Source organism: Strix aluco, chromosome 22 (assembly GCF_031877795.1).
Source record: "Strix aluco isolate bStrAlu1 chromosome 22, bStrAlu1.hap1, whole genome shotgun sequence".
NCBI lineage: Eukaryota > Metazoa > Chordata > Aves > Strigiformes > Strigidae > Strix > Strix aluco.
The window spans coordinates 7,617,031-7,632,343 of NC_133952.1; the positions used below are offsets into that span (position 1 = coordinate 7,617,031).

The window sequence follows — 15,313 nt, forward strand, 5'->3', positions numbered from 1 at the left end:
CACAAATGCTGCACAACCTGGGCTTCCCAGGAGGCTGACACAGAAGGCTTTTAGAGAGGAACTCTAGCAGCAACAGTGATGAGAGGCCAGGGGTAGTTATTGCTCCATCCAAATGGCTTCTTTCAAATGGTGCTGTGGGTCAGCTCGCCCAGGCTGGAGACAGTTGAGATGGTACAGTGAGATGGGATCCTCCAAGTCCCTACAACAGTTAGTGATGATTATGCTTCCTCTGCCAGATGCTGAGGAGTGTGAAAAACAGACATCAGAGACATACAAGCATCATTGAGGCTACGGAGATAATTTTTTACAGAACAAGAAAAAAAAGCCCACGAGAGCGCACAGATTTTAGGCACGTAGATTTTTATCTGCGCACGTAGGGACATGGCTGTATCTAGTGACACTTTTGTTCAGTGCCTAAAACGCTGAGCCTCTGTCACTTGTGGGTGATACGGTTAAGATAAATATTTAACAAGGTTAGTGGAGCAGAACAAATGACTCCTCACAAATGAGATTATCCAATGAATTTAGCCTATATTTCTCCTGGCATATACCAGTTCCTGAAGGTGTTAGCTGTTTATAACAATCTATTGAAGAATTTCAACATACAGTTTGTGGTGTGTGAATTTTTTTGCAAAACACTTTTTTTTTTTTTTTAAACAAACCATTGTTAGCAGTGAAATATTTGATTGTGGCGTTGATTACTCTTGTAATATTCTGTCTAATCTTTGAATTAATCATGCCACAAACACTTCCTCAACCGAATTTTTACTTTTAAATGATCATCACAGTGTGAACACTTGGTAACTGCTAATGGATTTCATACTCTAGACGAGGAAGCAGGAAGCAGGAGAAATGGGATAGATCTGACCACTTTCACACTGAGACATCCTAACCCCGGGTTTGAACTCATCGTTTCACAGCTCCAAGCCCAACGCTGCCCAGTGGTGCAGCTTTATCACTTACTGTAATATAAGTTAATACTTACAAATTAAAAAAATATTACCATTGAATGAAATAGTTATTGGATACTGAACGATTGTTTGCAAATGTTGTGTTTTACAGCTCTATATTTTACAAACTGTGCTTCTGAGTGGTTATTTCAGTTGTCAGAGGAAATTCTGTTAAAGTAAAATAAAATTTAAAATAAAACCTCTGTTTTACTTATCTGTTTATCTCTTTATAAACCCCATGTCTGAGGATGAATGGGACTTGTGGAAGCTGAAAGACATCCGGATGAGTTCACTGCTGTCAGAAAGCAGCTGCAAGGTAGTATATTTTATGAAGTGCTTTCTCTCCACTTGAACACTTGCTTCTTAGACGGCCAAGTCTTAATGGTGTTAGAGTTGCATTTAAACATTTCGGAACAGGCTTTGATGTTCACACCTCACCGATGTGAATGCGATGTTGGAGAGTACATTTCCTGCTGCTGTTGTTTGGCTAGAGATAGGCTGGGCTTTAACACCAAATCAGCAGCACATTGATTCCCCCCAAGATTTTCTTTGCAAAAGCAAAAGCTCTGAGCTTTTAAAAATAGCTTAAGCGCCTAAGGGCAGTGGCTCAAAGATTAAAACGCTCTGGCAAACTCTCCTCCTGATCATTATAAACATTTTCTATTGTTGATCAAACAATCTATTTAATTGGTGTCCCAGTAAGCAGAAAGCCTCCTTAGCTGGGGAGATTGAGAGCAGACGAGAGCCAAGCGTGCAGGCTGCTCCAAGCAACGGCACGCTTGCTCCCTTTACTGGGCACACACTGGGTGGTAGCTCTGGTAGAATCAGAGGTTCAGCATAGGGCATATGAGCAAAGTGTATGAGAAACACTTTGGTCCACACCCTCGTTGGACTGGAAATTTTGTGATAAAGGTTCTTCTCATAAAACCTCTGGGAGGCCCTATTTGTTTTTAATACAATGGGACAGACACTCTGCTGCTATAAATCAGTGCAACTTCACTGACTTCCATTTAGACCAGCTGAGTGCGCAGTGTTAGACACAACCGCTTCACCCAAGGAACTGGGATCTCGTTCATTGCTTTGGCCTCTGGGCCCTCTGTCCTTTGTAAGAAAATCAAATCATTACCACATTGTTTGGGGGATCCCTTTTTCAGCTTGTGACCATGAGGCTGGTAGTAATGCTCCTTGGTCAAAAGCAGACCAAGAAAAGCAGAATAGGACAAACAATCAAAAAAGTCAGTTCCAGGTTTTGCATCGCAACACAGAAATTCACAATTTTATCTAAAAATCATGGTTTTTGAACTGAATGGATTCCTCCATTTGCAGAAGCCAGCAAATTCAAAGGAGCACTTTCTGACATAAATTTCTCCGTTTGCTTCATACAGATTCCCTGCCCCACACGTACAAAACAAGCAGCTCTTACCAAATTACGCTGCAAGTCCTGAAGTTTATATTCATTCCTGTTGATCTCAACCAATGCTTTGCCAGAAGGACTACAGGATTAGGCTTATCATTTTCATCTTCTGTAAAGTATAATATACTTAATGAAATAGCGCTGACTCTCTCCAGCAAGATGCCCTGAGGCTTACATAGCTGGGACTATGTCCCCTGTCAGTGGGACATTTCTATTTCCAAGGGGGCTGGTTACTGTAATTCTACTACGAATACCAAAAGTGCTGATGCTTTTCTAAGCAAGCCCTTAGATACGGACATAGGACGTGCTTGCAATTTTAAGAGATTATCTCTGGCTTTTTCAAAGTTCAGGTGGAAAAAGACTTGCCGCTGCAGTTTGGATACCCAGTAATTTACTTTGCAGTTTGTTCTTGTTTATTTTTTATGTGACTAGTAGGTGGACTGAGGGCTTATTTGGAGCATATTAGATGGGACAAGTATGCTGTGGGTTAGTCCTTTCTTTAATCCAATTGCACTTCTGTTTCTAATTCAGGCTGGAGAGATGTGAAAGAACAGCAGCAATGCTGTGAGACATCGAGCACCGATTCACTAAGCAAACAGAAAGTAATGTTTCAAGACTGCAACCGACCTCTCTTATTAGCAACATCTTTCTGCAGCAAAATCTGCCTGAGACACGAGGGGGGAGCATCTGGACCCTCCTCACCATCTCAGCTGCATTCAGCCCTCACTGGCTTTACCTTGCAGAGCCGCTTTCTTTAAAGCTGGCTGGAACAGCGCGCTACCCTCGCCCCGACCTCTCCCGGGAGCTGGATGCCGCTTGGCATCGCACGGCCGGTCCCTCGACGTGCCTGGGCACACGCACCGGCAGTGCCACCGCGGTTCTCATGGACCCGCTGCCGTGGTGCCAGGGGCTGTTCTCGCCGTGGGCCGTCTATCTGGACGCTCCGGTGTGCGAGAGTGCGGCTGGCCCCGTGCCGTGGAAAACGAGCGTGCCAAGCCAGCCTCTGCCAACGAGAGCCCCAACTGCCGGCTCCTCTGCACAGCCTCTCGGTGCCCCGGCTGCTGCCAAAAACACAGGGCAGCTGTTGTGTCATAACCTCATCGCAGCCCTCTTCACAAGAAATGTAAACTAGTCGGAGCCTCAGGAAGAAAGAAAACATTCTCAGCTGACCTTTAAGGGAGGGGGATTGCCTCAGAAGGGCCAGTTTGGACACATCTCAAAGAGTTTGGGAAGCAAAACACCAGGCAAACAGCATTAGGCTACAGCAGCTTTGCATGACTCCAGTTCATGCTCAGAGCTGGAGGAGACCTGCTTACCACCGTATCGTCCCTTCCTAGAACACCCTCATCTTCAAAAAGCACCATCTCAAGGCACAGGATAGACCTTTGACCACAGTGACAGCTGCTGAAAGAGCATTGGGGTCCCCACTAGCACACAGCAGAGATATTTGAGAAGTTCCTGAGAAATCCATGTATTTTCTGGAAAGTAGACTGCACAGTACTGCTGGAAAACGGTGGTTTTCAGCTTCTTCTCACTGAGAACAGAATTGCTTTGTGAAAAATTTCAAGCAAAATTGAATGGCTTTTTTTTTTTCTGGTGCTCTGTTTAGCACATCTGAGCCGCTGCAGCACTATCTAGAATATGGCTGTTTGTTTACTACAGTTTGAAACTGTGTCATAAAATACATATTATGTGAGTAGCCTAGAAATGCACCAAGATTTCAGAGACAGAATTGCTCTGAGCCTTTTTATTGAATGAAACATCCATTTTCTCCCAGGCAGAAGTCACAATAGTATCCATCATAAAAATGATCAATAAAGCACTGGGTTGCGACTCCTGCTGTCTAGTTTAATTTTGTTATTGAAATAATGGTTTCTCAGTGCATGGAATTTCCTGGGGATTAATAACAGACATCAGCATCACAACACACCCACCCCTTTGTGCTTCTTATTTATTTCCAGAAAGCACCCACCGCCCGGACCATAGGAACTAAAATTAACATACTTGCTTGTACCCAGCTGCCTGTGGTATGACCATCCAAATCATCTGCAGGTAACACTGAGGAGCAAAAGCTGCCATCTATTTTTTGGGAACAGTCTCAGTAGATTTCTGGGAAAGCTTTTTGATATAATACTTGGAGCCTGCCACACCTGACTCCTTATAGCACCAGGAAAAATGGAGATGGGCTGCTTGCATGGGAACCTATGCACCAAAGTCCATTTGTGAAAAACATTTCCAGTGCACAAATTTCTTGGGATTGTGGTGCTGACCTGAGGACAATTTGGGCATATGCAACTGCCTTGTTTTACCTTATATTTCTTTCTGTTGTTATTGTTCAAGTGAAAAATGGAAATAAGCACTGGGGTTTGTTGGTAACTAGCCTTAAAAATGCCTGACATTTGGGCAAATAGATCCACAAATGGGATCATCTAGAAGGCTTAGTTTAAACTCCCTAGACCCATGACTGATGTACCTGGTGTCTCTTTTGACGTTGCTTTGAGAAGTCATTTCTACCCCTAGGCAAGATTTTCCTGACAAAACTGTTTTCCTATTGAAAAACACTGTAGTGACAAAGCTAAACTGTTTACAAGAGAAGGATTGTTCTGAAAAAAGTCCATTCTCCAGCAATGCCAGGGAGAAAAGTTTCAAAATTATCACAGAATCCTGTTTAGGGTTTTCTTCCATATAAAAACTTTGACATCATCAGTTAGATAATTGCAAAAACTGGCATAAAAACCCAAAATACATTCAAGATCAAAATCAAAGCTTCCATTAAATTAGCTAAGTGAATCGCTTAGCTGTTAGACTTAATTTTTAAATCCATGAATGCTTGGCATTCAACAGCTTGTTTTCTGGAAGGGTAGATATGGGAGCTTGCAGACGGGCAACAATTTGTTCAGTACTGGACAATTAGTGTGGACACATGAGTAAAGACATTGCCTTGCACAAAAACAAGTCAGTGGGAATTTCCACTGGTGGCCTTGCTGGACATGGGTTTGGCACTGTAATCCTGATCCTTCCGGAAATCCATGGCAGTCTTGTCACTGGCTATGCTCAATTTGGGATTAACCTTTTAACGGCTCGTACCTTTGGGTGCGTTGAAGTCTGGATGCTGGAATTCTGCGTCTCAACCACACAAACACTGCAGTGACCTTGGAAAAATATTGCTCACCCTCCCGTGATCTTCCTAGCAGATGAGAAACCGGAGCTTGGAACCGCTCCCCCCCCCACCTCTTGTTGTTCAGCTTGTGAATTTTATTAGCTGTCAACGTGTCAAACTTCCACTTAACTGGGCAGCTGCGTGATCAGCCAGACTCAGGCCTGCCAATAAAGTTTAACAGAGCTATCAGCTTTTCACGTGGAAGAGATTACGGTACGTGAATACTCAGGTATCAGAGAGAACGACTGAGACTTAGGTAAATTCACCTTTCACATGGTAAAGCAAAGAGAGGTGAGGAGGAGAAAGAAGCAAAGAGATAGACAGGCTCACTTATTTTTGTTCAGTGCTTGTGGAGTGATTATCAAAATGGGATCCTAGTGCAGGGATGTTGTATATACACGACACAGCAACACCTGAGCTGTCATTCAGAGACTTGGGCGTGAGCTGGGGATTGTCCAGCCATGGCTGCGCAGCACACAAGTGGCACTGAGATCCAGAAGATGGATGAAGCAATGCCCAGACACTGAGCAGCAGTGAAGGCTGCTCTTGAGTCTCTTTTGTGACTATGGGGCACAACATACTTTTCATACATCTGCCTCCCATTTCACATGTTAACATGATAACCTTCTGGGGACAAGATAGACAGGGAGATGTTGGCATGGCCCTTAACACCCAGAAACCCTGATCTCAGCTAACCCTGCTATTATTACAGCTATCTTTAATCCAAAGCACATCTCTTGGCCTTAAAACCTCTGTTGAGACAAAAGTAAGGCACTAAGGTGGTAGAAGATTCCCTGCTGAATGGGTACATGTGTGGATGTGTGTGTGGCTTTTCTTTTTTATTTCTCCACAAGAACTTGATTGACTAATGTTTGTAGATCCCGAGAGCCAGTAAAAGATCTGCTCTGATATCCAGAAAATTTTACAAGGGGCGGCAGGCTTAAAAGTGGTGGGAAGAAGCTGACTCTGCCAGGATGTCGGAATGAGAAAGCCATCAGGAATGTGCCTCAGAGAACAGCTGCTACTAGAGCCCTGGCAGCAACCTCCACACAAGCTGCCTGGGAGCAAGTAGGGGGATTCGGAGATCACAGCTTGAGACAAGGGAAAGGTTCTATTTATTTATTTATTTAGCTTTCCCTTTCTCTGCTTTCGCCTCCCTCCTTTCTCCCAGCCTTGTCACAGTGAGGTCAGAGAACCTTGGAAAAGAGAGAACCTGCGTCTGGTTTTAGCACTGACTGGCACTTCAGGGCTTTTCCCTTCCTCTCCAGCATGCCCTCACGCAACACAGGTTTCTCTCACCCCATAAAAAGATGTTACTTAAACTCTGTTCTCCCTTGAAACTCCTTTTTGTTAGTTTGCTTGCTGCAGAAACATCTATTTTTATTCCCCCCTTAATATCTTATGTCCATCCACACAAATAAGAGCAATTAGGAACACAATCTGCAAAACAGAAATGGGGAAATTCACATGTTCCAGCTTTTGGTAGCTTGGTCACCTTAATTAGCCACTTTCCCAAGCTCCATCTATGAACCTACCTGGCTAGCAAATTAACACTATTACTGTTGAACACTCTGGCATGGTCTTTTGGCTGAGATGAAAACTAGAGTCAGTTTAAAGTTTTCTTGATTTGCTTTTTGCAGTCTCCATAGCCAAACCCTGAGTGTTGATGGATTCAGGAAAATCCAGTACCTCTCAAGAGAAAGCTGGAGGGAGGCGAGAGGGCATCTGCTGCAGTGCTGTGACTGGCTTAACACTTCTTTGGGAAAGGCGGCTTATGGGAAAAGCCCTTCACCAGTGAATGTCCCAGGTGTGGGGGGAAATATCCGTTCCCAGACAGCTGGGAGAAAACAGTAAAAACTTTTGGTGGTTTTGACTTCTGAGTGAGCACATCAAGCTCATTATCCTGAGAACCGCTGAACAAAAAAAAAAGCCTGTTTTGTTTCGGAGGAGCTGGTTAATTGACTGACTGTTTCCTTGTCACAAACCTGGAGTACTCTTTCCCTCCTCCCTCAGTGCCCGCAATTCAACTCTCGGCTGCCTGCACAGAGACCCCTGTGCTTAGCCTGAAACCTAATCGCGCTGCCCACACGGAGGACGGACTGCTGGGGTCTCCATTTCACTTCTCTAACCCAGCACAATCCCCAATCCCTCCCCCTTTCCTTCCCGTTCCCCAAGGGACTCTATTATACCCCCCGATCTGTTCACACTCCTTATCCCTCTGCGTGTTTGCACACACTGCTGACCCAGCCTTTATCTGGAAGACATAGGGGTCTCTGTGTGGAGTTCCCACAAGGGCTATTAATCGTGTAGATGTCAGAGTCCCCCGGCTCCAAACCCTCCCTTCCTGCTCCTCCCCTCTTCTTCCCTCCCCCCGCCCTTTTTGTGTTCTCTGGAGATCGAGGGGAAAAAAAGTTTTCTGAAAATTCACACACAGAACTTGCAAACTTTGCAAAATATGATCCGGTCCCCTGGGCAAGGTTGGTAAATGGTGTGATTTCTTCTAAAACACCAAATACAAACATACACACACACTGCTTCCTTCTAGGCAAATGGAGGAATTTCCGCCAACAGAAAACAGAGAGCTAAGTGCCTTGCCAAGTTAGGGGAAGTTTGGCTCCTGGTCTCAACCTGGATGGAAACCCTCCAGCTGGTACCTCTGCAATGGGCCAAATCCAAGTGGCATATCTGCAAATCCATGGGAACATGGGAATCTGCAGAGCTGGATTTAAGTCTCAGATCCTTGTGGATATGGCTCCAGAGAAGCACGTCCACGTTACCACCTCTCAACACCCTCATCCTTGGCACTACCATCTCCTTCCCCAAGATAAACAAGAAGCTGTGCCACCCGACTGACTTGCCACACACTGGCTCCAGTCCTTACCTGAACTCGGGCCTCGGTGAGCTTGGTTCGCTGAGCTAGCTCCTCTCGTGTGTAGATGTCTGGGTAGTGGGTTCTCTCGAAGGCCTTCTCCAGCTCCTCCAGCTGCTCAGCGGTGAAAGTGGTTCGGCTGCGGCGTTGCTTGCGCTTCAAAGGCAGGTCTGGTTCGGATTCGACGTCAGAGCCTTCGTCCAGCCTGTTACCTGGGTGGGAAAGAAATGGGAGCTGAGGCTTGCGTGGTGAAAAGCCGTAGGGAGAACGGCTGTTGGAAGAGTTAAGCAGCCCAGCAAAGTAATCTCAGATCTACCGTGATGGTGTCCATCAAAACAAGTATTCTGTCCACGTATAATACATTCACCAGTTTTCTACTATTTCTGTAGTTTGCTGATACCTTTTTTCCCCACATTGTAAAACACCCACCTATTAAAATCAGAACTGTTTGAAGGAAAGGGATGGTTCAAAGTCCGCTGCTGAAACTGTTATACCGAAAGAACTTCCAGTGGTAGACTTGGGTTATTTTAAGAAATTTCCTATGTTTTTTTAAATGACTGTTTCAGAGTTGCACATTTTACATTGAAAAGTCATAGAAGCTCAAATGAGCGCATTAAAAAATTCAATACACGATGCTTTGACTTGTGCAGCCTGACTTCCTCTTGTGTTTTGCCAAGTATCAGTGTTTGAGATTTCAAGTTTTTTAAACCACCTCTGGAACAAAAAGAAGAAATATTAGGATTTTTACAGCTGGGAAAGATATTTCCAACTCCAATTAACCTCTGGGCTGGGCTGCCCACAGGATACAGTTCCTCTTCTCTTACTTTCCAAATTTCAGCAGGACTTCTGCACAAGGCCAGACTCCTACAGCATTATGATGCCATTAAAGTCCCTCACCAGTGTCTAACTGGTCACCTCCTTCCTCCACCTTCACTTGCCCTGGATCTCTGCCCTTCCCTTCTCCCTGTCTTGACCCCGGCACCACATCTATTGCCTCCTGAGGCCCTTGTCAAACGCAAATAAGTATAACTGAAATAAGTAAACCCAGTTTTGCTCTTTTTTTTCATGTGGAGATAAAGCAGAAGGCATTACATTGATATTCACCAAGTCTACAGTCAGACTCAGCAGATTTTAGAGGGGATGCACCAAGAACAGCAGTAGCTGTGACTCCAGTGTTCGCCAGAGGCCTCTTGAGGAGCAAAGCTTGGGTTTCAAAGATGTGCAATGTGCAGGTTATCGGTTCCCTGTGGTGCAGATGTTGATGTATTGAGGATCTCAGCCAGGCCAAAACTTTATGTCTGCCTTTGGGACAGTGAAAAATGTGCCACTGGTTCACGGCAGCAGAGAAGGAAGAATATGATATATGAAACCTTTCAGCTAGGTGAGAGATCTGGCCTCTGCTGCACCTTTTACTTCTCTGTCATGAAACTAGAACACTCATTAAATGTGCATTCATTTTTTTTCCCTACCAAGCTTGACTGCTGTCTTTCAGAATAACTGCACAGACAGACTCAGAGCCAGAATCTGCTTAAACACTGTGCTCACAGAGAAATGTTTTTTCTTTTGAGTAAACCTTTGCTAATTTAGGATTAAAGCAGGACTTACATATGTTTATCTTGACGATAAAGTTCCCTAAAGTTACTAACGGTGTTTTTCAGTCCTCTCTTTTTGTTCAGCTCCTATACTATCATTATCCAAAAATCTGCCTTTTTCTTTTCAGAGCTGGGAACTGCAGCTGTGACTTCCCCAACAGCTGCTCGAGAGTGGTGGCAGTTTGAGGAGTATGAGGCAAATATCCCATCGGAGCTCACTTGTTTATACTGAGATCACCACAAAATACCATTGCATCCAGCTTGCTGCAACGCAAAAATGCTTTTATGTCTTGGGGCTTCACAGGGAGGATGCGGTGTCAGAACTCAGCTAACCACATTGTGCTGGAGACAGAGAAACTCTGCTGCAGAGAAGTTGGTGGATTGTTTTGGGGTCAAACACATCACCTTAAGAGGTTTTCCCTTCTTCTAGTTCTGGTTTACTAATACACAGGGTCTTTACACATGTTCATCTTTTTAAATCAAGAATCCTTTATTTCTCACTGAAGTCAGTGAGAAATTCACTGTTGACTTCAGGGGAGCAGCATCTGTCACACATTTTAAAGACAGTTTCACTGTACATAGCAGAAACTTGTTACTAAACTAGCTTTTTGGTTATGTCCATTTTCAGGGAAGGTTTAAAGTCTCAAGTGGTGTAAAAGGAACATCTGTACTTGAAAATAACAGCCCTCCACATCTGGGTCCCAGATGATTCGGGGCAGGTAGAAGCACATCTGGACCTTGGAGTACCATGCTGTGCAAAAGCACATCTGGAAACCTATAGCATACAGTAAATTTCTTTAAGTTACTCCCTTAAGTCACCGACTGTTATTGGTTTAATTAGTATCTTTTCTGGAAATACTTGATATGAAATAAAATAAGGATGGAGGTGTGTTTTGGTCCAGGATGTGAGAGGGCCAGTATGAGGAAGGGGAAGGAAAATATACTAAGTTAAATGTCATTTAATTCTGCAGCTGACCATATTTCTTTCTAGCAAATACGCATTTCTGTGCAGTTAGTATGCATGCTTAGGAACAACTTTCAGCCTGTGAGCTCTTTAGCACAGGAATTGTCATTTGCAGCATGTTTCATGCTTGGTGCGACAAAGCCCCAACCTGCCTGGCAAGAACTATAGTGACAGCAATGTCAAAAATTACTTTTTTAAGATCTAAATCTCTTGGCCACTTGATAGCAATCTCGTAACATCTGCCTACAGCTTGTCCACTTGCTTGGTCCAACTGCTTACATAGTATACAACAAACCTGGGATCCAGCATCTCCCCAAGTGAGGAAAAAAAGTCTAGAAAAGGATTGTTTCATCTCCCATACTTCACTTTGCTCACTTTTTTTTGCTGCAAAAGCCTGGAAGGGAAAACAGCCAAATTTTCTTAACTACGTTATGCTCCTAATTAAGGATCCCTGGTTTGGCCACAAAGTTTTGGGAGAGGAAAACGGACTGTCATGAGTAACAATCTGTCCTATTCAGAGCAGCACTGGCGACTGTGCTGGCCATCATGCTGGCTACAGGGTTAAAGGGGTGGAGAGCCAAACCTTGCCACATAAACTGATGGAACACTTTCTATCCGCAAGTCTCCAAACAGCTCCCGACTGGCATTATCTCCGTTTTACAACCGTGGCAGGGATGGCAGAATTCACCCACCTACGGTCACCCTGTGAGTCAGGACCAAAGCTGGGAAAAGAAGCCACAGCTCCTCGTGCCAAGTCCAAGGCTCCAACAACCCGACTACAAAGATGAAACCAAGAGAGCAAGAAAAATCCCAGGGTATGTCTGGAACCAGCTGGTCTTGGTACGATGCAGCTGCTGCTGTCAGACACAGATTCGTTAAATAATATAGAAAGTCTTTCCGCTGAGACAGACTGCAGCACAAGCCTATTATCTAATGCATCCCCTATTACCAGGGGACAGTCTCCCTTACCTGCCTAAGATGCAACTCAAGGATCTAACAGGTCTTTTCCATTCCTAAACAGCTGAAGTCTGCTGGACAAACCACTGCTGTAATCTCCACAAAGTTTCTGTGCAATTAGAAGCTTTACCAAGCCGTAGGGGTAACTCAAGGAGAGTCCTCACTAGGCAAGACCAGGGGGATTCATCCAAACCTTGAATGCTTCATTTTTTGCCCCACATCCCTGTGTGAAAAATGGATGTGTAGCCCTGCCAGCAGCATGAGCAGGGGGTGAATCCTAGTTTGCAGCCTCCAGCACAACGGGGCTATTGCTGTAGAAATAATCATTAGCATGCACTGGTAGCGTTTTACACTTACTCAGCACGGACAGCAATGAACACCCTGTAAATACGAAGGTGGAGAAATATCTAGCAGCAGCTTCTTGTGTGGCTTACCAATCATTAGTTGTGATGAAGGATGGGAAACAGCTAGCTGTCCGATACGCAGCTCCCCTAGGATATCATACTGGCTAAAGATTGACAGAAAAGAGCAGGATGGAGGGAAAAATCTCATGGGAGGACAAGTCAGAGAAAAGGAAAAATTAAGAGAAAAGTGTGCACATTACAGGACACACACACTGATCCCACTATTTTATTTTTTTTCAAGAGCGATTCCATCTTTATTATTTAGCATAACTGCTCTGTAGATCAGAAAGAAAAAACCCAAACTGCTCAACTCTCTGCTTTGCAATACTCTTAGAAATAAAGAGACAAAGGCTTCATTATGGGAATGAAAGCAAGTTTGCCAGTGTGAAAACTCGTAAGCTCTTCCCTGCTCAGAGGGGGTTATTCAAATGTACAGGCACCTTCTTGGAGCAGAGATACAACACGTCTCATGCAAAGGCAGGAGATGACCATGTGAAGGGACTTACTGAAGGTTTGCGTGGACCAGTGTCAAGTTCCACATTTTCAAGGAGGTTGAGCTGGGAAAACTGAATAAACCAAAATGGTTCTTTCTCCCCACAGAAATGAGCACAGCCAGGGCATGTGCGCAGGTGTGTGCGCAGGATGGCATAGGAAAGGTGACAAATATAAGCCTGGGCTTGTCCTGGGACCCATTCTAGCATGAGGAAATGTGTAAATTATGGCCCACAAACTCACATTCCTGAATAATGCTGCCGATTCAGGTTGGGGTACAATTAACAAGAGCTGGGCAGAGCTCTCTGGAGGGGTTTGAAAGGAATGGAAGCGGACTGGACCTTGAGGAAAGGAACAAGAAAACCCCTCTGTAATTATGGACTGGATGTGTCCTCCCTCTCCCCATTCCCTTCACTCCTTTATTTCCCTTCCTCCCCCTTTGCCTTTCTCCTCTCCACCTCCATTCAGTGCTTCTGGGCGCCTCTTAGCCCTGGAGTTAAATTAATCAACAGGATTAGGTGGAATCGGCCACAACAAGACCCTCCAGGCTCAGACTGAGCCCTTGATGCTCTACAAGGACCTGCTGCCTTGTCTTGAAGCACCTTGGTGCCGTCTGGAAGGATTGGCAGACAGGACCAGACATGAAAACGCATTCATTAAAGTGGGGATCGGATTTTGTTAGAGGGTAAAGGGGAGCTGCACATTTTCTCCTTCAGTATTTCTCATCTCATTTCCTCTCTTTCTCTCTTGCTTCCAGCTGCACCATCCTAAAAATTAAATGTGTGTTGGAGGGGAGAGATGAAGAGGGGGGAAGGGAATGGTTTTGTGAATGGCTTAGCTGTAACTGCACCTTTTGTGCTGCAATTGGCTTTAGCAAACTCACCCATATACTGCTGGAGCAACGGCGATGCTCCACGAAACCAGATCTGGAGGTGACTGGCTGGGAAACTAATGCAGCCACAAGGGGAACTTGGATTTAATAGCATGAGAGAAGTAAGAACATCTTGCTTTGAAGGTACCAGCAAGATCTGAGCACCCACATGTTACAGCCCCACACCAGGTCCCCCCTTCTTCACGACACTCTCCATGCACCAAAGGTGTCATGCTTGGTGGCCCCAACAGCTACCCCTGCATAAACATACACAAGCACATTTTTCTAGTCCTGTGGGAACTTCAGGTACAATTAAAGAGTCTCTCAATGACCTTGAAAAGGGCAGGCTTTGCCTGGCATGTGATGCTTTTGCTGCCTGCCATTGCCTTAATAAATGGAACCACACTGCCATGAGACAGTGAGGAGGTACCCATCTCACAGGTGAAAATATCTCCTGATTGGGGGTACTTTGTCATGAGGGCCTAAAATAATAAGATATATTATAGGTGAGATCCTTGCCATGGACCTCGGCTACAGTATATCTGTGGAGCACTTTCTACTCCACCAAAAGGATGTGGGATGAACAAGGATCACCAAGACACAGCCGTTTATTCAGAGAGCATGTCTTCTGTGCTGGACCTGCAGTCAACAGCTTCAGAAGCAAAAGCTGAAACTCTCTCTGACTTCTTAGCATCTGCCTTTCCCTCTGGCAGAAAGCAAACAAAACCCATCAAAATGCAAACAAGACTATGACAAGCCTGAGAGAAGGGCGATGCCGCAGCAGCATCGCAAGCACAAAATTGTATTGCCTTGATTTTTCTTTCCAACATGAAAACCAGAACACCCTTTTCTCTCTCTTCTTGGAAAATGATGAAGTCCTGAGTTCACAATGAGAGAGAGGTACATACATGTGCGCAGAATAACCCCCACTCACCTCCAAACCTATTCAACAGCAGGTGGGACTGCAAAGGGGGACAGAGGTGTTTCAAATTCATCTCTTGCCCCCCTTCCTCTGTCCAAGCACATTCCCAGACACAAAAAAACAATAATCGACACAGCACATACAATAAAGCTTGGGTTTCCCCCTCCCTCCCCTTTCCAACCTGTAAACTCCCCATTCTCCAGCATTTGCTCGTGCCTGCGCAGCTGTATTACAGTTTAACATAGTTTAGAGGGCTGTGGTGTGAAGCAGTGGCAGAAAACGAATCACATAATAGTTGATATGCGTTTTAATCAAGTAATTCAGCCCAAGCAGAATGATAGTGCCTGTTGGTGGGGTGCCCTTGAATACCAAACAGACCGGGTAGCAGGCCTAGGAAAATGAAAAAGTCATTTACAGCTCAGCTGGGGACTGCAGTGTTCAGCAAAGCATTAGTGTGGGGGCCTTAGAAGATAAAGGTTTGGGTATTTTTCTATTTATTTTTTTTTTTATGCAGGCACTGAACTGACCAGCTGTAACCAAACCACAGACTGAGGTAATGTCCATTATGGGCTTTACAACCTGGAAATAATACTCACAGTGGAGCTGATGCTCTTGAACAGGGAGGCAGAGACAGTGTGTGTGTGTGTGTCTGTCTGGGGTGAATATAGGAAAGGAGAGGGGTGTCAGAGGGAGAGGTGTTTCACAGCTGGATAATTCC

The 15,313-nt window shown here is 44.8% G+C and overlaps 1 protein-coding gene across 3 annotated transcripts in view; it reads right to left on the reverse strand.

Annotated features, from left to right (window-relative positions):
- PAX7 (paired box 7) overlaps positions 1-15,313 on the reverse strand; it is a 101,210-nt gene that overhangs the window by 42,761 nt on the left and 43,136 nt on the right. For all 3 annotated transcript variants that reach the window (XM_074848316.1, XM_074848315.1, XM_074848317.1), the window contains exon 5: positions 8,406-8,605. In XM_074848316.1, coding sequence (XP_074704417.1) covers positions 8,406-8,605 — 200 coding nt within the window. The remainder of the gene's footprint in view (positions 1-8,405; positions 8,606-15,313) is intronic.